At 48.8% G+C, this 27,958-nt stretch overlaps 1 protein-coding gene across 2 annotated transcripts; it reads right to left on the bottom strand.

Annotated features, from left to right (window-relative positions):
* Positions 1 to 1,077: 1,077 nt before the first annotated feature.
* CCDC9B (coiled-coil domain containing 9B) lies at positions 1,078 to 27,921 on the bottom strand. 2 transcript variants are annotated; one of them, XM_063158414.1, is made up of 14 exons: positions 27,620 to 27,921; positions 25,265 to 25,378; positions 24,764 to 24,868; positions 23,994 to 24,056; positions 23,441 to 23,608; positions 20,065 to 20,214; positions 14,186 to 14,260; positions 12,186 to 12,370; positions 10,769 to 10,830; positions 10,210 to 10,263; positions 9,680 to 9,785; positions 9,049 to 9,106; positions 7,881 to 8,684; positions 1,078 to 3,383 (listed from the first exon to the last, which is right to left on the bottom strand). In XM_063158414.1, the coding sequence occupies exons 1-13, from the start codon at positions 27,638 to 27,640 to the stop codon at positions 7,911 to 7,913; spliced, it is 1,935 nt and encodes a 644-aa protein (XP_063014484.1). In that variant the 5' UTR covers positions 27,641 to 27,921; the 3' UTR covers positions 1,078 to 3,383; positions 7,881 to 7,910. The 2 variants fall into 2 exon arrangements, with proteins under 2 accessions (XP_063014484.1, XP_063014485.1); XM_063158415.1 differs by lacking the exon at positions 23,994 to 24,056 and having other exon boundaries at positions 27,620 to 27,914.
* Between the last annotated feature and the right edge of the window lie 37 nt (positions 27,922 to 27,958).

Here is a 27,958-nt window from a genome sequence, read left to right on the forward strand (position 1 = left end):
GTGTGAGCAGGAATCAGCCATGGACTTTCAGTGTTGCCTGCCAGTGCTGCAGAGCCTGGGAGCTGGTTGAGCTGCTGCTGTAAAACCTTTCCAGGGAAGGCAGCAGGTTGTCTGAACTTCCTTAACTTCTCAGCAGTGCTGTATCCTTCTCTTGCTCTGGGCCTCCCATTGACTTGAAAAGCACTAACTACTGTATTATGCACTTAAAATATAAAATTGATAGCTAAGTGCCAGTGTCCTCAGTGTCCTCAGTGTCCTCTGCCACTTGCAACCAGTTTATCTGGAGGGAGATCATTGTGGAAAACCAGTGAAATTTTCTGTTATTTTTATATCTAGAGACTCTGTATTGGGCTTTACTGGTTAGTGGTCTGTGTGTATGCTCCTGCTGCAGGTATTGGACTTATTGAGGTAGGAATGGAGAGCTGAACTGCTGTCAGGATTTTGTGTTATTGCCTCCTTCAGTAATTACTTTGGAAACAAGTATCTCCAACTTTATCCAAATGTATTTTTGTCCTTGGCTTGAAGTTTGTTAAATTACCTTCTTTATGCAAGAGCTGACTCACCAGTCTGGGATCAATTCTGATAGTTTTAGCTACAGAGTGGCTGTGTTGAAATTGATTTCCAAATTTTTAAGGAAAAGAACGCTGTCTAGTGGCCAGCTGATCCTTTGGTTTGAAGGAAAAAGCATTCTGCCTGGGAGTGCTGCTGCTTCCCTTGTGTCTGGAAAAGCTGGAACAAGTTCCACGAAATCCCTGAGCTACCAGCCACTGCTGGGAAGGAACAGGTCCTGTGCAGGCAGGTGACTGAACTCTGTGAGCTGTCCTTGCATTTGCTTGCAGGAAAAGTCCAGTGGTGATGAGGTGGTGGCTCTGATGCCTCATAGAAAAAGTGATCCTCATCTTCCTGGCATTGTTGCAGGGAGCTTTTGTGGTGAGGAAGCTGAGCTAGCCCAGGAGTTCAGTGCTTCCCAAAGGAATCAGTGCTCTGAACCGGAGCTGTTGCTCTAAAAGGCAGAGATTACTGACTCTGTTTGGAAATCTCTACATGTGGAACTGAGAAATAGTAAGACACAGGAGGTTTTTCCTCATTCCAACTTTTATTTCATATAAATAATCCCTCTACATCAGATTTGTCAACTTTTCAGTTTTTTCTCTCACCATAAAGAAGAAACAGCTAAGCCACAGTTGTCTGAAAAATCACAACCCAGGCACCAAACAAAGTGCATTGAGCAAAGTGTTAATGAGCAGGAAAAAATACACTTAGAACAGGCACAAGCTGTCCAGTCCCATTCCCAGAGCCTGGATCAGACTCAGTTCTTCCTGGGCATCATTACCTGCAAAGTCACTTGGAAGAAAGGAAAAAAAGGAGGGAATGGAGGACCAGTGATGGTTTTTCCTTGCAGAATGGACTCTAGGGCAGTAAGGTTTTTTTATCTCTTCAACACAGTCCTGGACCAGGGCAATGTAAAATTCCTGCCTGGCCACGTGTCCAACTGTTCCTGGGGCACAACAGCTCTTGAGCTGAGACTGTGTGTTCCACGGACCATGAGGCAAGCTGGCTCCTGGGAAATGCTGGTAATGACTCAGTCTGACTGGACCAAGAGCCAGGTCAGAGACCTGATGTACAAAATAATAATGAATTAAAAAACTAAACAATTGCAAGCAGGTTTTTGAGCCAGTCAGATAAGGAAAATCAGCCTTTAACAGTGATGGAGAAGCTCCAGGACCTGGAGCAGTTTTACAATCTTCTATTTATCTGTTTTATCTGTTGGATAAGTCCAAATAAACCCAGTCTGGGCTTTGGTGGGGTGGAGATGTTTCTACTGATAAAACACAAAAGCTGCATGCTCTGTTTCTTGATAATACCTGGTGTGATGCCAGTAAAGTCTTTTGAATTTGGCACATAGAGGAAATTCCCAGGCTTGTGCTTCATGATAGGTGTCACGGGTCTGAGTCACGTGGGAAAACAAATGCTTGTCTGTGCAAATATTAGTTTATTAAAGCAGCATAGAGTATTTCAGTCCACACGTGCCAACCTGATCTCCAGGGCAGTCTGCCAGCCTGGTCAGCCAACATCCTGCAGGATATTCCAGGCAGTCTCCACATATACCTGTCCCAGGGACACTTACTCTGGCATCAGATTTTAGAGCATCCTTGAAGTGAGGGTGATGCCCACTCTGCCCTGTCATTCAGAAGTCACAAATTATGTTGTGTTATTCCTTGTGCCTTCTCCTTAACTGATAGCTGTATTCCAGCTGGGTCCTAGCTTGCTGTAACTGGAAAGCAGCTAGAATTCCTGCATGTTTGTGCTTGTAAAGCTCCTCCAGATCCTCCATTTGAAAGGTATCTTTAAGGCCAGGTCAGAAGGTCTGCAGAGCAGCTTAGAGAGGATTCCTGCTCTCTTAATGAAACACAAGGCTATGGAAGGCACAACCAGGAAGGTGAAAATGTTTAATACAAAGTCTTGGACCTCCAGCTCCAGTTTGGCCTGGGTCCTGCTGCCAACTGCTTTGGGCAGTGTGGTGGGGGAGGAAGATTATTGTGCTGTCCCCCTCCTTGCCGTGCTGCAGGGATGCCCAGTTACGCTTGGGAAGGGGGCACGGAGTTTGCTGGGTTATGCACACACCCGGTCACCCAAGCAGGCACCTTCCTTGGCACAAAACACTGTCCTGATGTGCTCCTCAGCCTCTAAAAGGGGAGGACAGCTGGAGGCTCTTCAAGGAGGAGGTGCTGGCTTGATCTGTGCTTGTCAGAAGCGCTCCATCCATCCATCCATCCATCCATCCATCCATCCATCCATCCATCCATCCAGCCTGCTCATGCCCTGCAGCCCCTGCCACTACCATACACCTCTGCCAACACTTCAACCACATGCAAACCTCTAGTACAAGAGCTCTGAACACAACTTCTTCACCCACCTACTGAACTACACCCTAACACCTCACCCCTCTGCTTTGCCAGTCACCTCTTCCTGCTGTTCCAGTTGCTGGCACAGCCCCTGGCACGTGCCTCCAGCCTTTGGGGAAAAAACAGCGTGTGTGCCCAGAAACCCAAGCCATAAGTTTAAAAAGAATTAGTCATTAAATAAAATAAAGTGCATCCAGTAGACATTTCCTTGGCTTGCCACGCAGCTGCAATATATGCCAAACAAACGGATAAGTGATGGTGTTTTCTCTGTAGGGTGGGAGTGTGTGCACCCTTCCCTGGCCTTTGACACACGGATAGGGAAGGGGGATGCCAGAACTGTGAGTGGGTGCTGATGGGGACCCCACATTGTGAATGGTGCTGAAGGGCACTGCACAGGTGCTGAAGCTGATTTCATAGAAGGTAAAAGAGTGAGGACAAGCTTGTGCTCCTCTTCTCCACTGCCTCCAGCACGTTATCCTGTGAAACAAGAGCAGAGACAGCCGCAGGATTATCAGTCTCCAGGGAACTGCTGAGCTGTAAATTAAAATGTCTGCTGATTCCACCCTGCCCTCCCTGCACAGCTGGGGCTGCTTGGGAGGCACCACTGGGGCATAACCCAGATACCTGCTGCCAAATCAGAACAGGAGCAGTGGAGGCTCTGCAGCCCAGGGGACGAGCTGACTGTACCAGTTTGGATTAAACACTCTCAGTCCTCCTCTGGGATACATCAACTTTACTCTTTCCTTATATCTCAGGAACAGCAATCCTGATGTGTTCTTGTGTGTGCTGGTTCAGCACCTGGAGCACCAAGAGAAGAGGCTGATTTCAGGTAGGGCTTTATGATCCTTCCTGGTGAACCTGGCCTGGGTGTGCAGCACTTGTGAACCCCAAGGGCAGAGGCTGAATCAGCTTTTCCTAATGAAAAACTATCCTGTGAGTGGAGCCTGCTGTCCTAGAGCTGCTCCTAGACCCAGACATGCTGAATTTAACTGGAAAAGGCAGAATTTTTATTCTTTTCTAGTTGCCAGATGCTTGGGTGCTGCTCAGAATTGCTGAGCTGGCATTTTCCTGCATCCATGTTTAAATCCATAGATCTGCCTTTTGCTGATGCAGATTTCAGCACCCAAAGCTCTCAAGAAAAGTCGGGGAGAGGGATATAAAAAAGAAGAGATTAAATCCTCCAAAGGCAGGAGAGGTCACGGGAAACTTGGCTTGCATAAAAAAGAAACTTCTCAAGGAATCATCTAAAGACACAGCCACATGTATTTAATAAGGAACTGCACTGAAATCAGACCCGAGGTGCTGACACAACTGATGCTATGTACAGCTGAGATGAGATTGTTGCTGGAGACTTAATTCCTTCTCCTGTCTGTGTGCAGCAGTGAGGGCTGGCTGTGTCCTGCTGCCCAGGGCTGCTCAGTGCTGTGGCAGCACACTGGGATTTAATGACGCTGGGAAGGGCCAGAAGCAGACTGTCAGTCACACTTGGTGGTCCAGATATTGTAAAGTAATGTGGTTTATGAGTCTGAGCTGACTCCAGCACGAGTCCTTCTATTGTGGATCTATTTGATCACTGATGCTTTCAGAAGGCTCTGACTGTGTTTCAGTGCTGGGAGACAATTCCCTTTCCTGCTTTGCAGTACTATCCTTTCAATACAGACACCTTCTTCCCATGCATGAGTGAGTCTTTACAGCCAAGACACTGGTGGGCTTTAAAGTCATTACTTCTCATGGTAATTAGCCAGACTGATTAGCCTTTCTCACATTTCCCACTGTATCCTCTTTCCCATACATAACTCCAGGGCCAGTGGGAGATGGAGCAGCTGTGGGCTGGCTGTGAGCTGGGGCTCAGGGCAGCAATGCCACCTTGTGCTGCCTGGGCTCTGCCACCAGAGTGGGAATTGTGTGGTGGCAGAATTCCCTCTGTGTGTCAGTGTCACAGGAAAGGATTGTCACAGATCATGCTGTCTGTCTCACACCTCCCAGCCTGGCTGGCTGGGCGATGTCACTGGGATGGCCTTCACAGCCAAGCCAACAGCAGGTCCTTGTGGGACCTACTGGTCAGGCCCCATGTGATGGAGGGATGTGCAGAACTCCCTGAAGCTGCAGCTGAACATAGCTAATGAAGGTCTGGGATAGCAGGAACAACTGTGGGATATAAGAGCAGCTCCATTCCTGGTGTTTGGAATGGCAGCAGCTCGCCCATCAGAGCCCTGAGTTATGTTTAGACGTGTTAAGCTGCAGTAAGTGGCCCTCAGGATTCAGCCATGGTGAGCTTCCAAGTGCTCTGGAAGCCACCTTGTCCTAATTTTCCCATATTTATTCCTGGGCTTCTCCAATACATTGGTCCCTGCCCCAGCATTGTGTTCTGGCTTGGATGTTTCTTCCCCTTTGCTGATGTTCACTACCCACATATCTACAGAGATCACAATTCCACTGCTTTCTGCCTTCATTTTCCTAGACTAAACAACATTCCCTCAACAGCTCTGGAGCCTTCCCTGTGTGTCCCTAGTCTCTTGCACCATTCTCACAGAATCCCTGTGTTTTCCAACGTTAACACTCTCCTTCCATGTTGTGCCATGACTCTAGAGATATGGAGACAACTATGTCAAGTCCCACTCCCTGACTGCATAAAGACCGAGCTCTCCACTTAGGTGGTACTCAGAGGTGCTCTGGGAATTTAAAATGCCCATGGCATGAGGATGGGCTCCAGAGAGTAGTGTGGGCTGCAGGAAGGACCAGGGAAGCCAATGCTATTCAAGGCAAGCCCTTGACCCTGCCAATCCTAGGCCAACTCCCCAAACATACCAGCAGATGGTACCTTCCTGTCTCCTGAACCTCAAGGAAGCTGGTTGTCCTTCGGCAGCTCCACAGCTGTTTTGGGAAGTGCTGGTTTCTGCTTGTGCTGTTTCCTGCACCAACCTTGGGCGCTGGTTTGCATCAGAGCCAACCTCTGCTGACCTCCTCTGTCCTGCAGCACTCAGGCCCTGCCTGCCCCACTCCTGTTTACGTCAGCCAGTGCTGCAAGGTCAGATCCCTGGAGCTGCTCTGGAAATCTACCCCCAGCTGCATTTTCTCTAAAGATGTTAAGATTAATTTTCTCAAGAGAATTCAGGGAAAAGCTTCTGTGGTTTTTGTGTATCGTTTACTTCTCTGGGACTTGTTGGACATTCTCCAGGGATTCCAGTCCTGCACTTCGAGTAAATATTTATTCCTTGTTATTTGAAGCGAAGGATGAAAGCCCCACCACAGCTCTCTGCACAGCATCTCCCACTGATTTGAAGGTGCTGGAGATTTTTAGTGCCATAAATAGACATTGGGAGGGGGAGCTGTGAAACCCACGTGGTGGCTGCACAGGGCTGCACTTGTGCAGGAAGGGATGTGAGATCTGCATTTAATGTGAGTAGGACACGGGCCCCACGAGCCGGGCAGGGGGCCAGCACATCGTTATCACTGAGTACAGATGTTTCCAGCTGTTACACATACCTGCTGAGCTCTGAAGTGGACTCAGGGCCCTATTACCAAACCACGGGAATCTCCATCGCTGAGATGAAAATGGACTACTCTAATTTATCGTTTCCTCTTAGTTGGTGTCTAATTAAAGTTATCCTGAGCGAGCAAAGCAGTCATTAATTCCTCCATCCTCTAATTTGGTGGGAATTTTGGGAGATTGGAGAGGCGTAGCTGGACAGTAATCTCCCACTATGTCCATCCAGGTGTTTCATAACATACTCCTAAATGCTGTTGGAATTAATTTCCCTCACTTGAAGGAATTTTAGTTCAAACATAGAACCAGCTCCTGCTGGTTCCTGATGTTTTGTCTTTTTGAAATCACTATGACGCTTGCACTTCTCCCTGCCTTTTATATGGATTGGATTATAGGGAGAGTCTTTGTTAGCAGCTTAGCCACTTCATCCCTAAGCTCATTTGTACCTCTGGGAGGAATACTGAGCAACACCAGGGGACACATTGCTGTGTAGGGTCTGCAGAAAAGCTTCTGGAATCCGGGAAAGGCACTTGGTGGGGGGATCTGCCTGCCTGGCTCTGAGCAGCTCATTGCCTCCCTTGCCTACTTATGGAACAGAGCTGCTGCCTCTGTGCAGGAGAGAGGCACGAGTATCCTGAGAGCCACTCCCATGTTAGGCAAGCTGAACTGTGTTCTGGGAATACTCATCTCTGTTTAGTGTGATGTTCTGCTCTGTGGGACACTGCCTGGAAAAAGCACACCTTGCAAAGAGCCCCTACCCTCTCTCCTTTCCCCTTCCTCCTAATTTCTACCTTAACTTTGTGCTTGTCATCCGTTGTTCCTTCCCCCGGCTTTGCATTTGCCTTTATGGAAGAAAAATTATTTGTTTGTGTGAAACCTGGAGCATTGCTCCATAACTGGCTCTGTTCTCCCTCCCTTCTGTTTGGTTCGTGGGCCTTTACACCAGGAATCATCTCACCCTGTGTATTTATACACTGCCCTGCACATCAGTGTTACCATGTGTAATTCAAAGTGTAGCACTCACAGACCTTCTACTGGAAGAGAATCCCACATACAATCAACCTTCTCTCAAGCTCTGCCCATGAGATGGACCCCTGTGGCTTTGCAAGTGTTTTGGGGAAGGACCACACTGACCTCGAGTTGTGATCACCCCAGAGACAGAAATAAACTCATCCCACTGAGGTTATTCCTCCCATCCTTTCTAAGGTCATAGTTTCCCAGGAATAGATCAGTATGTGCCTTAACTAATGTATGTCATCAACAAACTTCAGCAGCCCAGTTTTCTGTCTAAATTTTTGTCTGACTTTGCATTCCTTCCCCACCCACTGCAGGACAGGCCTTTGTGATCCATAGATTTAATTACCTTAGAGATCCATAGCACTGCTAATGAACATTTCTAAACAGTTATCTGGTATGATGCCTTTGTACCTCAGAAAATGGAGTTGTGGCTCTGTACTATGGCTGAGAGCATTAATGTGATGACTCACCTTATGTCTCAGGCAAGCTGGGGCAATCTGCTAGTTGTGAGTGTCCCCACTGTCCTTGTCCTTGCAGTCCTCAGGCTGGTCCCCTTCCCCAGACTGGGATTTTGCCATGTCCTGCTCAGGCACAACAGCCTTGTCAGAGCTGGCTTTCCCTGGGGGCAAAGGCTCGTGGTGTTCAGTGCCTTCAGCATCTTCACTTCCTTTCAGTGCAAGTGCCTGTCCCTCAAGAACAGTGGTTTGGGTCACTTCTTCCCCTCCTTTGCTCACCAGCTGTCCTTGGTCTGCATCCAGCCTGTCTCCTGCTGCTGTGTCGAGCTTTCCTCCGTGGCTGTTGGAAGAGTTCTCAGAGGACTCCTGTTCCGAAGCTGGCTGCTTCTCCAACCCAGCTCCATCTACATTTGCTCCCATGGGCAGTGACAAGGTCTCCTCGCTGCCAGGCCTGGTGCCTTGCAGAGTGTTCTGTAGGCTGCTCTGTGAAGCAGTGCTGTCAGTGCTCTCCTTCTCCTGGGAGACGTCAGCAGTGCCAGGCTTCCCATCGGCATCTTCCCCAACATTTTCCTTGCTTGGCGTGGGCCCTGGCTCTGAGTCCCCAGTGCTGGCCTCTGTGCTGCAGCCCCTCACTCCCCTCTGCTCCTCCTTCTGGCCATTCTGGGCAGGCTGGACCTTCCCACTTCGCAGCCGCTGGGAGGAGGAGGCCCCGTGATCCTGGAGGCTTGGCTGCTTCCCCTTTTCCTCCAGCTCAGCTGTGCAGTTCTCTTCCACCCCCTCGTCACCTCTGCTCTTCTGCCTGTCCATACCAAGGCTCCTCTGAGAAACAAAGGACATATTAAGTTTAGCTTATTAAAATACCAGCATATCGTATTTCTAGTCTGTGATGGTTCTGAAAACCTGAGAAAAAAGGATGTAAAAGGATGTAGGTGGAGAAGTGTTCAGGGACCAGAATAGGTGAGGTGGTTGTGCGGACAGAGGGTCAGGGTAAGAAGTAACCAGGCCATGTGAGGAGTGTTAGTGGTGAGTACAGTTACCCAAAACCAGCTCTATTCCAGCTCTGGAATAGAATAGAGATTCCTTGGTCCCTTGCCAACCTTTCTTACTGCTGAAATTATCCAATATTCCTGATAGTGCATGTGTTTGCAAATCTCAGCTGCCAGCCTGCAACTTAGGAACTCACCTGGCCATCAAGGTCATCCTTCACAAGAGACATGTCCTCGCCTTCTTTTGCATCCCATCTGTCAAGAAAAAGTAATCAGAATTTAGGCCTTGAAGTTCTTAAAAAGCCAGTGTCCCTTGCCTGACACCCAGACAGGGATGTCTTCCAGGGCCATGTATTCCTTGTCTGAGCCTCTTGTCCAGGCCTACCCAGAGACACTCATTTGAGATCACTAAATCTTAATGAACTGGTTGTTGTAATTCTAGTTGTAATGAACATATGAACTTCAATTGCCAGAACAGACAGTTGAGTCAGACTAAGAAGACAGAGTTTGCTTGTGCTGATGCCTGCCAGAGTCTGGGCCTGCTTGCCTGACAGTGCCCAAGTGTCCCAGGTCTCCACGACAGCAATCACAGAGGCAGATATTGAAGGCTAAAATTACTTTGAAGTAGCTTGGAAGTCAGAGAGACTATTTACAAGGGCCTGCAGTGACAGGACAAGGGCCAATGGCTTCCCACTGACACAGGGAAGTGTTAGGTGGCATATGCTTCCATGTGAGTGTGATGAGGGCCTGGCACAGGTTGCCTCTTCATAACTAGGCAGGGAGTGAGGCGTGGATGTGCACACCATGGCAGTGCTGCCAGCTCCTCACCTTCTGGCTCTGCCTGTCAGTCTGTCCTTCCCCTTGGCTCGGCTGCTCACAGCAGGCACTGCCTTCGGCCCAGGGTCGCTCACATTGACTCCATGATGTCCTCCACCTAGAAAACAAGTTAGAATGCCATGCAAAAGCAGGCAGAAGCAGCTGATGGACCACTGAACAGGCCAACACCCTTGTAATCTTGGACAGGACCTCTGAGGTGGGAAGCCTTTGAAGCTGTGTGCATAATGCACATATATTTTCTAAAGTAATGAAGACAATAAAGAATTTAGGGTGTTTCTTTTGTGTTTTTTTTTTTTTTTTAATTCCAAATTCCAATTCTAACTTTAAATCTTATTCCTTGGATACAGTCTTACTTGTGCTGTTCTTGGAAAACTTCTCTCCTGCACACAGCTATGAGAGCAGCCATGTGGTATGTTCCAAAAGGCTCTCCAAATCTGCAAGTGTCTGGAGAGAACATTCTCCCTGAGGGATATCAGAGGCATTTAGTGGGGTGACATAACACAATTCTGTGGTTGACTCACCTCTCCCATCCGCAGGAAAGGACCTGTGCTGGAATTTCCTTGCATTCCTTCCCCCTGCAAGGACACAACAAAGGAAGCACTAAAGTGAGTGAGGGTCTGTAATGGACAAGCAGAAAAAACCTGATGTTCAAATAGGGTGTCATGAGGGAAAGCTTTGTTTTGCCAGTCCATCTCCTGAGAAACAGGAATCAGGATGGACTTATGCTCGTAAAGAAGCCAGCATGTGCCATAGGGATCAGAGATGATGTGCTCTGGAATAGGACTGCCTCTTAAAGGAGTGTGTGGGAAAGGAGGCGGGGCTGTGCCTCCACACTGTGTTGTACCAGCTTCCAGAAGCCACTGCTCTCCCTGGGAAGGTCCAAAGCTCTAGCACCCAGCTGCTCAAATCCCATCCCCCGAGCCCTCTGCCCAGCAGGGAGGGCTGAGCCCCCAGCTCAGAGGTGTTTGCCCAGGAAAGCAGAGCTTCACAGCTGACAGCCACGACAGCTGCTGTGGCTCTGGGATGCGCACGATCAGCGTTCACTAGCGTCAGGACAGAGTCTAGGTGTCCCTTGCCAACCTTTCTTACTGCTGGGATTATCCAAGGCTGGCTCCCCATCCTTAACAAAGTCCTCTTCAAACCTGCAGGTTAAAAACAGGCATTGTCAGACCTGACCATCCTCCTCCAGTGTGCAAAGTGTGGGCAGGAGCCCTTGGCACGATGCAAGCTCCAGCCTTTGGCCTTCTGCACCTGCCCTCAGGCAAACCTGTGCAGGTTTCTCAGCAGCAGCTGAAGCAGCATGTGCTAACTGAGGCTGTGAGGTAGTTCTACCCCAAAGAAGAACCTCTAAAACCTTTCATCAGTACCCATATGTATATATTGCATGTTATGAACCTCCTATAGATGTAGGGTGTACTCCACTCTGTAGATGTATAGATGTAGCTGTACTACACTCAAATGCAGCTTCCCAAGCTTCCAAATACAATCTGAAGTAGCTTCAGGATTTGTCATCTCAAATCAGACTATTTGGTTGGCTTCTAGCCCTGCTTGTTTTATATTATGGCTTTTCTCTTAAAAATGGATTTTTGGAAAAACAGTAGGGCTCAGGGCTGTCTTGACATCAACACTCAGCCCCCACTTCAGTCAATTCACCCCTAATTATTGGGGTCTCAGCAACTGAAAACTGATGTGTTTGATTCCATTCCTCAACCAAAGGACTGTCCCACCTACCTGTCCTGTGCAAACTGTTCTATCACCAAACCTTTGTAACAGTCTAACTCCGCACCCTACCAGAAGCTTTTCCTGCTACAGGAGCCAAGTCATCCTCCAAAGCTCTCTAGCTGGTGTGACCCAGCTGAACCAGCACAGTCAGAGGGACAGTGATTAAGGCAGGGACGTGTCCAGCCCCATTCCCAGCTGTCCCACATTGCTGTTCTCAGCATTGTCCCTGTATGACACAGGTGGCCTTTTGAAGTGACCCCCTTGCCCTGCAATGCCTGAACAGGCTCAGTTTGCAGAGTGGGGAGGATTTAGGCATGCTGGGCTCTCCTGTGCTTAAAAAGGACAAAGGAGTGGGGGCAGTTAGAGAACCTGTGGACTAGCAATGCAAGTTTGTCCACCCAGGTTTCTGGAAGAGCACCTGTACACTCCTGCCATTGGATTTGTTTGTGTGGAAATGGAAGCATCCTCCAGATGCAGACTGAACCTTGGTTCATGCTCCTCTCCCTCCTACAGTCCATATCCTGGTTGGACCAAAGGCAGGCAATCTTTGTCAGCACATGGTATCCCCTCTCAGGAGAGCTCATATTAGGAAGAAAACATGAGAATCACTCTGATACCCGATCCCACTTATGGGCATGCTCTGGGGAGGAAGAAGCAGCAGTGTGGATTTGGTCAGGCACATGACAGCATGGGATTCATAAGTATCTGCACAAGATCCCACCTCTGGCTTTAGGCCTGCTGCAGGCAAAGCACCCTGGGACAGGGAAGGACCTACATGTGCTCCGACTTCTCCACATCCCAAGCCCGTCGCCACTCGCCCTTGGCGTTCTTGTGACGTGCCAGGCGCTCCAGGTCAATCTGCTCTCGCTCCCTCTTCCAGCGCATGTACTCCGAGCGCTCCCGGCCACTCATGGGGAAACTCGGGTCTCCAGGGCTCTTCTGGACTTGCTTCCCACCATCCTAGGGGAGGGAAAAGAGCTTCTGGTTAATAAAACTGTCTGAAACAGCTGCATTCAGGGTGCTTTGTACTGTCACCACCATAAATACTCAGGAATATTTGAAAACAACGTTGGACAAGGTCAGCTCCTTTCTCTGAAATGCTGTGTGCACACCAGGACTGTGCTTTACCCAAAGCCCAAATACACTGGGGATTTTTGGCTCTACAGAAGGGAAACTGAGGCAGGAACCTTTGCTAAGGTTTATTTATGGCATAGAGTCAGTTCCTGGAGTGCTTACAATATCTCTCAACAGGGTCTGAATGATGAGTCCCCCAACCTGAAGGCTTTGGGATACATAAATTGAAGTTACGCCTGTGAAGTCCTTTAAAGTGAGAAGGCAGGGAAGGAAGCCAGCCTTGTGTGACCACCAGGCATCCATGGGAGCCCACAGTCACAGAGCTGCAGCCAACCCTGTGCTCAAGAGCAGCATTCTCAGAGCAAAGGGGCTCTTTACCTTCACTGCTGTCAGGCTCCTGGTTTATCACTCCTCATGACAGACTGGTTAAGGGCTGACACTGCTCAAAAATTTAAAGCTTAATGGAAAGACAATTCAGAGCTGATGGAGCATGTGGGGGGGAAGTAGCCCAGCTGTCAGGTTAATGGATGAGGTGGAAGCAGGAGCTGACAGGCTGTGGTGTGTTGTCAAGCAACAGTGTGTAGGGAATAGCTTAGTGCAGAGCTGAGTCCTGGGGTGCTAATTATCAGCAGATAATTCATCACCTCATACACGTGTCCTTCCATGCCAGCCACCTTCACACCTTCCCCAAAGAGGAATTAACTCCTCGGCCCTGCACTGCGGGTAAGAGAAGCAGCAGGAAGAAGGGACTGAAAGCCCTGTTACCAAGGTGACTCACCTGCATGGGCCGGAGCTGGGGTGGCACCAATTGCTCCTGCATTCCTCAGCTGGCAGGAGCTGGGGACCTGACACCGTGTCCCCAAGGAGGGAGAGGTGAGGGGGTCCTGCCAGGATGGACCCTGATGCATCCATAAAGCCAAAAGCAAGGGAAGGACTGAGGCTGATGCCTGTGCTCCCTTTTGGGGAGAGGCAGAAATGGCTGGGGGCCTATGCATCAGGAGGAGTCGGTCCCTCACCTCAATTACAGCGTAGCTGTGGTTAGCTGGACCACAGGATATCGTGCTCCCCCTTCCTGCTCTGGGGGGCTCAGCTGGATTTAGTGTCTAAGAGCCCATCTGTGTCCTCCTAATGAATCACACTGAGGTGGGGTTATTCTATTTGTGCTCCATTAATTAAAGCATCTGCAGGCTCGAGGGAGCCAGCATGTCTCCAGGCTTTGCATTAAACAGTCAGTGGGAAGGCCTGTGCTTTAATTTACCTCCATCCTACTCAGCTCCTGCTGAAGTGAGGAGCTGTAGCTAATACAGCCTGAGCTTTTCAATCCACAAGGAAATGGTTTTGAGAGAGGAAACAGCCAAAACTGTGCTGCCACAGAGGTGAGCATGTTACCCTTCCTAACATCCCTATGGCTGTGTGAAGGGCTTGAGCAGCCATGACAAGGTGTGGAGGCAGGTTCTTGTCACCTTTCCAGTGCTTCTTGCTCCAGGTGTGTCAGCTGCTTAGCAAAGTTTTGTATGATGAGAGTGATGAACAGCAGGAGCCACATCAGAGCACAAGGCTGCTTCACACAATTACAGGATGGTTTGGGTCTCAAGAGACCTCAAAGGTCACCTTCCTTTAGGATTATGGTGGGAAGGCACATTCTACTGGTTTCCTCTTCCAAGACAAAGGTCCCCACAAAGGGACCTGGGTCCCACTCACCTTCCGGCTGTGCTCACTTTCTGGGCCTCTGTCACTCTCTGTTCTCCTCTTCTCTGCTGTTCTCCGCTCTTCTCCCTGCAAGAGAACGGACACAGGAATTATTTCAGGATTAAGCAAGGATTCCTCGCCGGGGAATCAGCACCTGAACCTATGCTGACCAGGACATGTAAGAACTTCTCAGAAAAGATCAGCAAAAGAGGAAGGATTTTTTCTGGGGCCCCAAATCAAACTGATGTAGAAAAAAAAGAAGTCAGAAAGCAAGGGGTGCATGAGAAAAGCATTCCCAGAGGTCGTTCCTTCTCCCAGGCTGGAAGCAGAGTGGTGTCCTGCATGGTCCTGTTTCTTTCCAAGGCAGACCAAGTTTCAGGTACTTTTACAGATTTGGGCCATTTTAGAATTCCATTGTACAAGATCTGGATAGCTACAAACAGGAGCTATCTGGTGCAGCTACAACCCAGCATGGTCAAACTAGGAGTGATTTCAGTCCCAGGCAAACATGGCATCCTTCTACCACGGTCCATCCCTGCTTCCATGGGGTTTACCCATGCTGCCACCAGACTGGCAAGCTCTGCTGTGGTGCTGATATTCCCCAGCCTGGCAGGAGGTGACAATCAGCCTCTGTTTCTTAGTGAGCTACAGGCACCAAACACAGGCCAAGCTTGGGGTTCTCTGTCCCCACACATGATGAATAATTGAGACAGAGCCATGTCAGAGGCCAGGGTGAGATTGCAGTGGGTCTTAACAAAACAGTCTGCAGAGCATAAAGATCTTTTAGGAAAGGCTTCCTGCCTCGTTGGACAGCTACAGGGCTGGGGCTGTGGGGGGCTGAGCTTGTCCTGCTGCCATTTTGCAGTGCCAAGCAGAACTGAAACACAAAGAGGAATGTGGCAGCACAAACTGCCAGCTCAGCCCTTCCAGAAAGCAGCAGCGTGGTGAGGCCCAGCCCAGGCTGGAAACAGGACTTTTATTCCATGCATTCACCAGACACAGCTTTAGTTTTACAGGGAAAACTTGGGATATCAGTCTTGATACCTGCAGCTCTGCCCAATCTCCTAAGGCAACAAATGCTGCTGCAGCTTGTTCCCATGTATCCCATGGAATCATGCAGGGAATGAGCTGGGGACATATTTTTGGGGGATTGCCCACACATGCTAAGTCTGAGGCAGGTGGGAAGTGTGGCCATACAGTTCATGGACTGTCGCTGCACTTGGTGCATGACAGCTTCACTGGTCTTACTTGTAGCTCAGGTACAGATGGAGGTTTGTTCAAACAGATACTTGGAAATAACAAGGAAAATTTTAGCTATATTGTCCTGGGATTTCTCTGCAAAGATTTGGGAAAAATGCAGATGGGTCTGCGCTCAGAGAAGCCGCCCCTCACCACATCCTGCCTGTTGCAAAAGGGGATATGGTGAAAGATGACACTGGGGATTTATTTCAAAATGTTGCTGTGAAAACTTTTATAACCAAAAATGCTCCCTCTGGACTCAAAATCACCTGCTCTGGCAGCCCTGTTTGAAGAACCCTGTAGTGAGAGATTGAATGACTCTCTGCAGTCCCAAACTGAGCATTTACTGAGAGATCAAACAGCAGAAATCTGGAAACTTTGCTCTCCAGGGCCCTACATCCCAGTGGCTGCCCCATTTGGAATGGTCGCTCATCAGTGCCCACCACAAACCTGGGTCACAGAGACACTGCACAACCCTTCATCCTTTTACATCCTCACTGCAAGTCAGCTGCCTTTTGCCTCAGTCTGCTTCTATTTTTGCTTCTCAGAGGGCACTGTGGAAAATGGAGAAGACCACAAAAATGTAGTTCTTTTGTACCAGGACAGCGGGTCTGAGCTGTGCAGAGAACAGTCAGCTTGGCTCTTGCACTGGCTGAGGAGCAGAATTCCTGTTGTCCTGCTGTCCCAGAACTGCTCCTCCTGTTACCACACACCCAGGCCAAGAGGGAGCAAAACATGTTTTTCTTTTTCTTCTCTTCTCTGCCCCCAAAATTAAGAAAAATGACATGGACGTTATCATTCCTAGTGTAACTGTTCCTGCAGAGCAGGAGGAGGACACAAAAGCCTGAAGCAGTCAAGGAAGATTATGATTGTTTATCCTGAGGTTCCTGCCAAGATTTCTCAGTTTTTCAGTCCAGAGTGGCCCAGGGTGGGGCCCAAGGTGGGGCAGAGCCTGCTCCAAACCAGCCCTGGGATCCCAAATGCCTTTCGCCACTGGGTCTTTCTGACTCCCTGGCACACATATTCCCAGCTAATGTCACTGTGCAGTGGTGACAGTACTGATGCCATTATCCAGCCAAGCACTGGTTGGTACTAACAGTTCTCCAGAAGCTTTGACAGGCTTCCATATCTCTGGGCTAGTTCAACGCCTTCTTTTTTTAAAAATAAGGACAATCAGATGAGTTAAACAAACCCTTTATACCCACCTCTCCAGGCACGTGTCAGCACCACAACTGGCATTTCTTCTTGAAGAAATGAGGAGATTTTTGTAGAAGCTTAAAGCCGTTTTTCTAGTGCTCAGATTCCCCACTGGGCAGGATTTTTGAAACTAGTACATGAGAGGATTTTTTTATAACTCTTTTGAAAAATCTGCCTCCTTAATTGTGCTGCCTGAAGGGAGCTAAAGACTTTTCAGCCACCCTCTCTGCCTATTTTTCCCTCCCATCTGCAATGTAAAAGCAAGTGTTTCTCCTGCCACAGGTTTGGTTCCTCTCCTCTGCAAGCACCAAGTCCGACTCCTCTGTGTTAGTCCCTGAAAGCAGCTTTTGTGTCTCTTGATTACAGTCATTTCTGATACACCATCCTGGGAAACTCTGTTAATAAAAGGACAATTTAAAAGCCCTGAAGCTCTATCAACTGCCCATTTAAAAGATGATTTGTAACCTGTTAATTAACCATTGTGCTGCACTGGTCCTGGGCTGCTGGCTCCCAGCTCTAATGTACTAATGAGCCTGAAACACTGCCAAAGCATAGAGTGGCTTTTTAGGGCTAAAAATGAAGGATTGTCTGCAGCCCTACATGCAGGAGAGCCCTGAGGCAGGTTTAGGGGCAGCTAGGCAGAGATGGGTCCCAGATGTGGCACTTCCAAGCCAGCAGCAGCACTGGAGGTCAGGAAGCTGCAGCAGTAGAGCGATGGACTCTGCAAGGAGACAGGATAATTTGGTCCCTTCAGCCCTGTGGGCTAACAGAGAGTGAAAGAGTCTTTCTGCTTATGGCACTGGAGCTGTCTCAGAAAAGGAGATCATGAAAGCATCTTTTTTCCCTTGCATTTCCTTTGGTAGCTCCTATCTCAGCTCTGCTGCAGTCTGGGACTGACAGCGTGGGGTTAGCCAGAAGCACCACGGGCAGCAAGAATGGGAGCAGGTTTCCTCTTTGGAGATTGTTTTGTTTTGTTTTGTTAGTTTGGTCTTTTTTTCTTTATTGAATTTCATCAAGAATAAAAATAGAGAAAATGTGTGGTAATGAGGATGCCCATCAAATACTTTATTGGATAAATATGACACATGCACAGAGGAGGAAGCAAATTTGACAGGAGCCAGGCTACTGGAGGGGGAGTGATGGATGTGACTCTTTCTCCTAGGCCTTTGTGGGAACCCCAAAAGAGCAGGGAACCAGCTGGGGCACAAGGTAAAAAGGCCCAAAGGATGAACCATGCTGGGGTTAATGAGGGACTGAAAGTTAATCCTTGAATCAGGGGTCCCAGCTCAGGTCCTAACACACAGCTACCCAGTCACTGACACCCCACCAGGCTCCCCAGCAGCTGATTATTTGGGGATGAAAATGAAGTTTCTCTTTTAACAACTGATTAAAGGAGAGAAAAGAAAAAGTGGCAAGAAAATGGTGGTTTCCATGGCAGAAGATTAGCAGGAGTGTGCCACTGGAACATGTGCTGCTCAACATGCTCATAAATGGTCTGGAAAAGGAGCTAAAGAGAGGGATGACAGTTTGCTGATGATACTAAATCATCCAGGGCAAAGAATGTAATTTGCCCGGAAAGAGCTGCGAAAGATCTCTTGACATTGAATGCCTGCATCATAAAATTACAGTTGAAATTCAATATCAGTAATAGAAAATAATTCACACAGAGAAAAATGTCCCTTCTTGTATACACACACACAGTAATGAGTCCTGAGCTATGATTAACAGTCAGGAATGAAATTTTGGTGTTACTGTGACTAGTTCTCTAAAAATGTTAGCTCAGTTATTTAGGAAAAAAAAAAAAAAAGCAAAGAAAATGCAAACTTGCTGGGAGAAGAATAGAGAACAAACCAGAACATTGTTATGTCACTGAGTACATCCTGGAGAGCCCGCAGCTGGAATACCATGTGCAGTTCTGGTCTGCTTGTACTGAAAGAATATGGTAAAAATAACAAAAGCACAAATGGGGACAATGAGAATGATCAGAAATAAAGAACAGTCCTCAGCAGACAAGTCTAAATAGGGACAATCTCTTAAGTTACGTGAGATAGCTGAGGGAAGATGTGAAACAGGTCAATAAAATCATTTGTGCTTTGGGAAGTGCTGGGAATGATCTATTCACTACTTCCCCTGATGCAGGAACAGCACATGGAGCTGTCAGGGAACAAGGCTGAACAAGTCTGGGATTCCAAGCTTCCATGGTTCTATGGCTTTAGCCAGTGCAGCCTTAGGCCCACCCTCATATGCTCTGAATCTAGATGCTTTGAGGCCAGTATGAGCAAGGCATTGCCAAAACCAATACATGGATGCTCAGCCTCAAATTTCATATTCCATAATAAAACCAGATAAGAGATGACCTTCCAGGGCAGTCCATACACTTAAGAGACCACAGGATCTAAAGCCAACATCCAGGCACTCCTCCTGTTGCTCTATCCTAGTACAGCCCCAACCTTGATGACCTCAGAGGCAAGTGTTTGAACAGGTCCAGCAGAGAGCAGAAGACACTTGCCTGGCACATTACAGAAGTACATTTGACAAGCTTAAGGGCAGAAACAGCACAGTCAGGTCAATCCCATTACATCCAGGAATGTTGGTGATGATGTCTGTCATGGGGACTTCTGGGGTTACCAGTGGCTCAACCAGGCAGCTCATTTAAGCTTTATGGCATTCAAAACACAGCTTGGCAGCCACAAGAAAGGAGCACCTGAACTCCTGGAGCCTAGGTAAGCCCTGGGGAGGAGGAGAAGCTGAAGATGAGTGTGGGTAGTAGCAGCAAATGGTTGGCACTATTCCAGAGAGGGGCTGCAGATGTCTCCCAGCATTCCTGGGTGGTTGGTAGCTACACCAAGTGTGTTTTCCTACACAGTCTCTGACCCTGTTTGCTGCAGGCATTCTTTCTTATCTGTGAAAGCTTCCAAAGAGGAAAATAGCACATGCCTCTGTGTGTGTAAAGGGAAAGGTATTTGTAAAGAAGTATTTGAAATATGTTTCAAAGATTAACAAAGTTCAGCCAGTTCACTCAGCAGGTGATGGCCAGGCACAGCAGGATGTGGTTCAGAGGCAGATATAGCCCAGCTCTGTTAACGTTTAAGTGGTGCAGTGAGTCAGGAGGACACTGCTCCTGTTCCAGTCTGCGGTGTAGCTTCAAAGAAAAGCTGGTAAGAGACAAGGTGAGATTCATGCCCCATATATAGCAGTGCTTTCATCAATCCTTCCAAAGCAGCATCTGTTGATGAACTCAGTGTGTTTAGGAGGCTTCTAGCTTTAGCTAGGATCACAGGGGAGGGAAAAGATTGTGACTTGCTTCTTTCACATGGATGGAAGGCAGAGATAAGGAGATAAGCTGCCCTATTAACATAGAGTGTCTCCCAACATCCTGTGGCTAGGCTCTCCTCATGCCAGCAGAAGTGGATGCCATGGATAGGTTCCAGGCCAGTCACTAGCACTGTACTTACCTTCTCCTTGTTGTCCATGGTGATGGCAATCTGCATCCTCCTTCCCCGTCGGAAAGCCACCAAATGGTCCATCTCCTCCTCGCTCAGCTCCGGCACTCGGCCCGGGCCAGGGAAGCTCTCGGCGCGCTTCTCGCTGACGATCCTCTTGCCCTGGAAGGCACAGGCTCAGTTAAGGACACCCCCATCAGCCCTCCTAGGAGAGTGGCCATCCCAAACTGCAAAGGATTTTGGCCTGGCAGAACAGAAAATGAGCAGAACAGTCAGACCCCTTGGCTCATAAAGCTGCCACCCCACTGGAAGGGATCTGTGATATTACAGAGGTGTGTTTACCTGAGCACAACACCAGCATGGTGGCATTTACCTTGCTTAGATAATCTGCAGCATGAACACTGAAGGATGGTTTTATTTTAAGCTAGTGTCTGTGTCTGAGAAACAAATGTGAGGTTGTCCCCTCCCCATACAACATGTCCCAATAAATGTGAGGCTACCTTAGAGCATAAGCCTAGAAGGTGGAGGAGAAGGGGAACAGTGGGGTTCATTCTCTTCATCCTTGTCCACATAGCAGTTACTCCCCTGAAATGTATTAGATTAGCATTTGATAATTCATCGATTCATAGTCATTGTGTGTTTGTATTTCTGGAATTATTTATTCAGCAGTGGAATACTTAAGAAACCTGATATATAAGCTCCTTGAGCAAGGGCAGTTTACCCTTCTCAGATATTATTTACAGCTGTCTGTATTAGTGTCATGATTTCACTACATGGATTTACATCTGTTTCTTATTTTGTTAATGATCTTTGTTGCTGGCTGATGTCCTGCCAGTGCCCTCAGCCATCAATTCCACAAAATGAGCACATCTTTTGTACAAAAAGATACTCATTCTTTTTCTCATTTAAAAGTATCATCTTTCAGGCCAGTCATGTGCCTTTTTATTTTTGCCTTACAAGGAAATGAGAGACTTAATAAGTCATATCCATCGTTATCTCTGATCTTTTTCTTTTCTCTTCATCCATATGAAGTCTGCTCAACTTCACCAGGGATGAAGGAACCTCAGCAGCTTCCCTCTCTAAAGGATGGTGCATTTTACTCTGTTTTCCACCCTGAGCTTTCACATTTACTGGAGCCTTGATTTAAAAGGTACTCAAAATCTCCAAGGAAACTTTAGTGAAACTTGGGAACTTTGTTGCTACAAAATTGTTTTTAAAAACAAAAAGCACACCCAGACCTCTGGTTTGTAGAGAAGACATGCAATCAAGGCCTTTGCCATGACATGTGATACCAAGAAGCCTCACATTAACCTCATTTTCCCTCAGCTCTGCCAGGAGTGCAGATGTTAGCAAGGAGAGAGCCTTCCTGTTCACAGCCTCCATCAGCATGACCTTTTTTACAGCTTCTCAGTCATCGGGCTTCCTAGCACATGATAAATGTTTTAGGAGACACTGGAGTATTTCCAGCAGCAGAACCTCAGTCTCTTGTTTATTCATCTTTCACATTTGTGTGATTTTGCTGTTTCAGCAGAGATAGTTCTTGAGTCAGCCTGATGCAGGGGAGAGGAGTGGTCTGGCTCTGCCTGTCCTGTCAGCCCCAGATAAACAGACATGGTGGGAACCTTGTTACATATTCCCTTGGGGATTTCTAGCTCTGCTTTTGGGTTCAGTAATTCTAGGCTGTACTGCTGAGGTGAGAGCTTGAACTGGAGACTGGCCTGTCTCTGCCCTACCCAGAGCACTTGTGTGAGGTGTTTGGCATTCTACTTAACATAATTTTTTTATTAAGAAAGTAAGCCCAGAGATGGTTTAGAAGGCAACAGCAAGCTATTAATCCACAAGTTGTACATCAAGCATTTATTCATCTTAAGTCAACAGCTGTTCCCTAGAGCTCTTCAGTGTTTAGGTGTTGATGGCTCATCCTTTAGACATGTAACAGGGTCACAGATACCTCTTGCCAGGGAGGTCTGGCACTGGGAGGATATTTGAAGGTGACTTCATCACTTGCTGTCTGAGAAAGTCTCTCATGAGACCCAACACAAAGAACCTTGTGCCCAAACACCTCGAGTTCAACAGAAGCCTCAGAGAACATCACTGGATTACAGGGAGGTGACACCATCCCTGGGATACTGGATGTTAAAAGGCATGGTGTGAAGGCTGGTGTGCTGACAAAGTCTTTAACCCTGCATTTATTGAGCAGATGGCAAGGAAGACTCAAAGGAAATACAGGAAACAGCTATTTAACATAGATGTGGCAGCTAGACACATCCAGGCTGGGAGACCACCAGATTTTTTGTGTAATACCCTTTGCTCTCCCTCCCTTTACCACTCCTTCCCTCCCTTCTTCCCTCCCTTCCTCCCCATTTTGCTTCTGGCTAAGCTGCCTCGCCTGAAGGCACATTCTGCTCAATGTGTCTGCTGACATGTGTCTTCTTTCCTTGTTTCCTATTTTACAGTCTGGGTGATCTCTCAGCCTGCTTGTCCCACATTGGGAAATCCTGGTCCTTGGTGCCCCAGCTCCCAGAGTGAGAGATGTCATATGAGGAGAGCACCCATGCAGAGCCAAGAGGGACAGAGAGCAGGTCTACAGCCACAGCGCCTGGCAGAGCCAACTCCTCCCCTCCACAGGGCTTGTCCTGGGTCATTCCCTGCCTGACAGAGATCTGGGACTCTGGCACCAGCTCTTTAGCTTAGTCAGAACTACACCACTCCCCATACAGAGTCACTGTAAGGTGAGATGTGCCCATCTCATGCCTGAGGCATGCCCCAGATTGCAGAGGCAGTGTTAAAAATACTCATCCGGGGCATGCCAGGAAAAACAACAGGGGAACAAAGGAAACTCCTGGACTTATGTCCATTTTTTGAAACTTTCCAGCTGGCTTTCCTTTGGGGCATCTCGCTTGTCTATGATTTAGGTTATTGATGATTTGATGTGAGTGGTTTCCTGCACAGCCAAGGATCTCTGGTGCTGAGACCTTGCAGTGGTCACAGGAAGGATGGTGGTGCCTCATTCAGTCACACCAGTGTCACCAAGCAAGCCCCTCTTTCCAGGCACAGCAATACAGTTTACCACCAGACTGGCCCAGGAGAGCAATAAGTTGACTGATCCCTTAGAAAGGGAACTGGTTTCACCTGGCTGGGTGGAGGGTGTTGCTGAGGGGGCTAGCAAGGCCTGAGGGCTGATTCCTGGGAATCAAATATAGAGAGGGAAGCATGTGCTAGCTCTGAGGTTGTGCTGAATAACTGTGAAATGAGAGGAAACAAGCAGCAAGGAACTGCTCCCTTTGGATGTGACACGCTGGACAGAAAGCTCAAGTGAGAGGCAGAACAGAAGCTCCTTTGTAAGGCAAGAGGCTGCAGTGTGAGAGCAATCCTCTTCCCTACTCACCTTTGCTTTGTTGTCCATGGTAACAGCCAGCTGCACCCTCTTCCCCATCCTGAATGTGAACATATGATCTGCTTCCTCCTCCTCCTCCTCCTCTTCCTCACTGGCAATGCCAAACCCAGGGCTTGTAGGACAGGGGTTTCCCCTTTTCTCACTCACCACCCTTTTGTCCTGGAAAATGAACCACTTCCATTAGCAAATCCAGAGCCTTGACTCAGGGATGTGATTCCCTTCCCCAAACACACCTGCACACAAGCGAGAATGCAGCTACAGAACAGCCCTTGCCCCCAGGAAGTTCTCTGTGCCCGGCACACTGCTGTGACATTCCTGGGGAACAAGGGGCTTGTTGTCTGCTCAGCAGCAAAACCCCAAAGACAGCAGGGCTGAAAAATCCTTTGCACTTACAAATCTGACATTTCAGACTAAAATGCCAGAGTTATGGGAAAGAAATGCCATCCTCATCTCTTTCTGCAGCACACTGAGTTAGCTTGGGAAAGCCCAAGTCCTGCTGAAGGTGGCCTTGGAAGCCAAGTGGATGGCTGAGGGTGGTGCTCACCATCGAGAGGCCTGGGCTATCTTGTCCATAGTGTTCAGTCTGGGTAATTGCATCTTTCAGGTCCTGTATGAGAGAAAAATGTGTGCAGCAGCACCCCGAGAGAGGCGAGGGCCGTGGCCGGGGTGGGAGGAGAGCAATGCACTGGCCTGGATCCAACAACCCGGAGTGCTGAAAGCAGGGTGGGCTGGCTCAGCAGGCTCTGCATGAGCTCTGGCAGAGAAGTTCACCAAGGGGTTAAGGCAGGACTGGCTTCCCAAGCCCCATGCTGCCAGGATGGGTGGACAGAGCTTATCAGATTTGATCCAATTAGGAAGGAAACCTGGGACTCACAGTCTCTGGCTCAGGGCCACTTGCTTTGCTCACTCCCAAAGCCTAAGGAGACCATAAGTTTTCCATGGCATTCTCAGAGGCCCTCCTGATGCCTCCAGTGACACACACACACCTGATATACTCTGCCTACATATTTGCAGTGATGCTGACACCTGGGACCTGTCAAGGGCCAAGTGTGCCTGTTCACACACCCAGTCATCTGCCAGTTATCTCTTTGTGCATGGGTAGAGGTGCCTGGGCATGGCTGGAAACGTATGTGCAGCACCTAAAATCACTTTGATCACACATCTCTGCAGAACTCACACACACTTTTCAGGGCTTAGGATGTATTTCCTGTGCTCAAAGAACTTTGTTGTGGATGGTCTCTCTCAGAAATGCCATTTTGCAGGAGCAGGACTGGAGTGAGAGCTGGCCCATGGTGAAGGAGAGGCATCACTTACATTGTGAGCTTTGGTGATGGTAATAGTGAGTCCATCCTGCTTGGGCCTCCTGGAGGTAACAGCCATTCCCTCCTGTTCCGCTCGCTTTTTGTCCTCTTCTATTTCCTGAAACACAGATAGCCCTTATCACAAGCCTGTACCTGGATGTTGTTCATTTTCCTGTTTAATTCTGCTAAATGGACCCACCTCCACCTCTAAGAGGGAGTGGACCAACTTGTGTCCCAGTTATGGGATGCAGACAGAGGAAGGTGGCAGTGTGTAAGGAGATGCTGCAGCAGTGAGACAAGTGTCAGTGTCTGTTCTCTGAAGCAACTCAAGAATTGTAGTTAAAGGCTAAGGTAAAGCCTAAGCTAAAGGCAGAGCTCTACCCACCTTCTCTGAGTGTTTCCAATACAAACATGCTATCTAAGTAACACAGTCATTCTGACTGTGCTGACAATCTACACTGTGAGTTGAGGACCCCAGATCAGAGCTGGGGAAGGTAAGGACTTGCAGACTCACCTGGTACCTTCGTATCAGTGCTTCATTTTTTTTCCGCAAAGCCAAGATTTTCTTATCAAGTTCAACATCTTTCTGCTCTTTCTTCCTTAACACAGCATCATCCACAGCAGCATCCTAGAAACACAAGGAGCAAAGCTCTTCTCAGTCATTTTACCAACAGGATGAAGCCTGCTCCTTCTGTCTGGACAAGGTGGGAAGTGAAAGAGTCTTTCCCATAACTTCTCCCTGACTTTTCCTGACAGAATTCACATTTCCTTTTCTTAAAATTTTTGTTCAGCAATGAGGTAGTTTGAGCAAAGCGCTGCTGCCCCACTTTGATGGCTGTCAGTGGGCTCCAGAGTTAACACCCTGCTTATCTGCATGCAGTACATGACCCTCATCTTCACGTGTTCTCAGGCACCTTGTCAGACATCAGTGAGGGAAAGGCAGCAGAACCTGCTCATGACACAGACCGCAGCTCCTGCACCAGCCCATCCCCACTGGCATCCCTTGTGAGGGGTATCTGATCCTACAGCCCCTGCCAAGGGCTGCTTCACCAGGACACAGAGACACAGGCACACATCTTTGTCCCAGTGGGACAACAGGAACATTTAAACTGCCTCCACACATTCTTCTGCTGGACAATGGGATTTTGTCAAGATCTGTGGGAAACAAATGGCTTTTCCACTGCCATTCATCATCGGATATGCGACAGGTGAGCAGATTGCCTTTGTGGGTGGATACAGTTCCATGGGCATTTTGCAAGGCTGATTAAAGCCAAATTCGGTGTTTACCTGAACAGAAGCTGTTCTGGGAGCACTAAATTGGCAGGTTCACTGTTTACTGAGCTCTGGGGTGTTGGCTGCTGAGGGTGGGATCAAAGTGGTGCATGCCCTCAAACACACCCCTTTCATCTTCAGATTCTTTTGAAGGAGAACTGGCAGAGCTGCCGGCTTGAGAAAAAATTTAAAATTCCTGCAGAGGTTTTATTCGTGCTCTTCTCTTTTTAAGGCAAAAAATGGATAAAAGGCCTGTCAGGCTGTCCTCCCTCTGCCCATTTGTCAGCATTTTGTCTACACTGCAAGACGGCTGGTATTGGGGGGGAGGGAGTCTTTCCATTTCCAGCTGGAAACAAGTCACTGGAAGGAAAGTTTGCTGGTGTTCAGCACTTCTCCTTCCCTTTATTAACGAAGCCATTATGGTGTTTCTCTGTGCACAACCTGTTTCAGCAAATGCTGGGAAGCTGTGGGCGGGAGGGGTCGCTCACCCGCACACCCGGGCCCCGCGGCCGAAGCGCCGGGCAGCGTGTGGAGCCCACGCTCAGCTCCCCGGGGCTCACCCATTGTACATTTCAGCCCAGTCAGCGTTTGCTCGTCAGCTGCCGCTCCGAGCCAGCCGATAACAGGGGGCCGGGCCCTGTCCTCCCTTTCTGGAACGAACCCGCTGCTCCAGCCCGTGCTGGAGCTGATGCTCAGGATGGAAAGTGGCTCCACCGTGCCCTCCCCAGAGTAAAGCTCTTCCGGGGAGCCAAGGTGCCCGTATGTCACCGCGACAGAGAGTTATAAATGGTTTTGGCAGAATAAACGTGCGATGGCTTTGAATCAGCAATCAGCTGAACCCAAAGCCTCCGCGAGAGCAGGGCACAGCCACGGAACGAGAGGCCTCATTCTATTGCAAATTAAAATGTCACAAAAGGAGAAAATTGAAAGCTATCGGCTTTAGGCTTCAGTTAAATGACGACATCCCGTTGTGTGACAGCCCCTCTCCTAAGTGGCACACACTCTGGCTACGCAGCTCCTTGGGGGCTGGAGGGACACCTCGCTCCAGACTGTCTCTGCGTGCAGTGTTTTCCCATACACTTCTACGATCGCCTGCTTCCACAGCCAGACCTCGGAGACAGCAGGGTTGGGAAAGTGTGAATGGCGGGGAAGGGGGGGAGGGAAAGGGGACAGGAGCGGCCCGTACTAACGCTCTTCTGCGTAAGCAAATGTATCCGCTCTTTTTAAGAAATATCCTCTTCCTTGACAGCTGCAGCTGAAGCCCTCACCAGCACAGGCACCATCTAGCACTGCCTGCGTTTCTGTTTGTTATCTGCCTCCCGGGAGACACCTTATTCTGAGGCAGCCACCACAGCCTGCCCCGGCGAGGGATGTAAACCCCGGCACCCAAAATGCGCTCCCCCCAGCACCCCTCCCGCGGTGCGGTACGGCTTGTTTGCTCCCCGTGCCTGCTGGCAGCCAGGCGAGGCAAGAAAACAAAGCGACAGCCGCCGAAAGGCCACCCTGAAGGAAGCGAGTGCAAGTCCTTGCGTGGCCTTTTGGGGTGAGGGACCCCAGCGCCCCCGCCCCTCCCAGGCCCCGCGCAGGCAGCACTCACAGCTCGGTGCATGTTGGACATCGGCGGCGGAGCCCGGCGGATTCCAGAGCAGAGCTAAAAGAGGAGAGCCATCAGACGGCCTTTCTCAGCACTGGTTGCACAGCATACAAGATCATGTTTTGATTACAAAAGCCTCGTCTGGGCTCCCAGCCAAGAGCACTGGCTGCCTAATATACCAAGCACAGACAGGGTTTGGAGTGCCTGTGTCCTCCTCTCCAATCTCACTCTCTTTTTAAAAGAAACACTCCCCCTTTTCCCCCCTCCTGACTCCTTTTAACTTCCTGATGCCACAAACCCTCGTTCAAAGTGGGAAAAGCCGGCTGAACAATGACGGATGGA

This window comes from Melospiza melodia, chromosome 6, assembly GCF_035770615.1.
Source record: "Melospiza melodia melodia isolate bMelMel2 chromosome 6, bMelMel2.pri, whole genome shotgun sequence".
In the NCBI taxonomy this organism is placed as follows: domain Eukaryota; kingdom Metazoa; phylum Chordata; class Aves; order Passeriformes; family Passerellidae; genus Melospiza; species Melospiza melodia.

Bases quoted from the DNA above. Each gene is read 5' to 3' on its own strand.
- CCDC9B (XM_063158414.1), bottom strand. From the start codon at position 27,640: ATGTCCAACATGCACCGAGCT. The intron at 12,371-14,185 runs GTGAGTGGGACC...TCCCTCCCCTAG, and splicing joins AAAGTGAGCACAGCCGGAAG to GATGGTGGGAAGCAAGTCCA. The intron at 10,831-12,185 runs GTAGGTCCTTCC...TTTAACCTGCAG, and splicing joins GTGGAGAAGTCGGAGCACAT to GTTTGAAGAGGACTTTGTTA.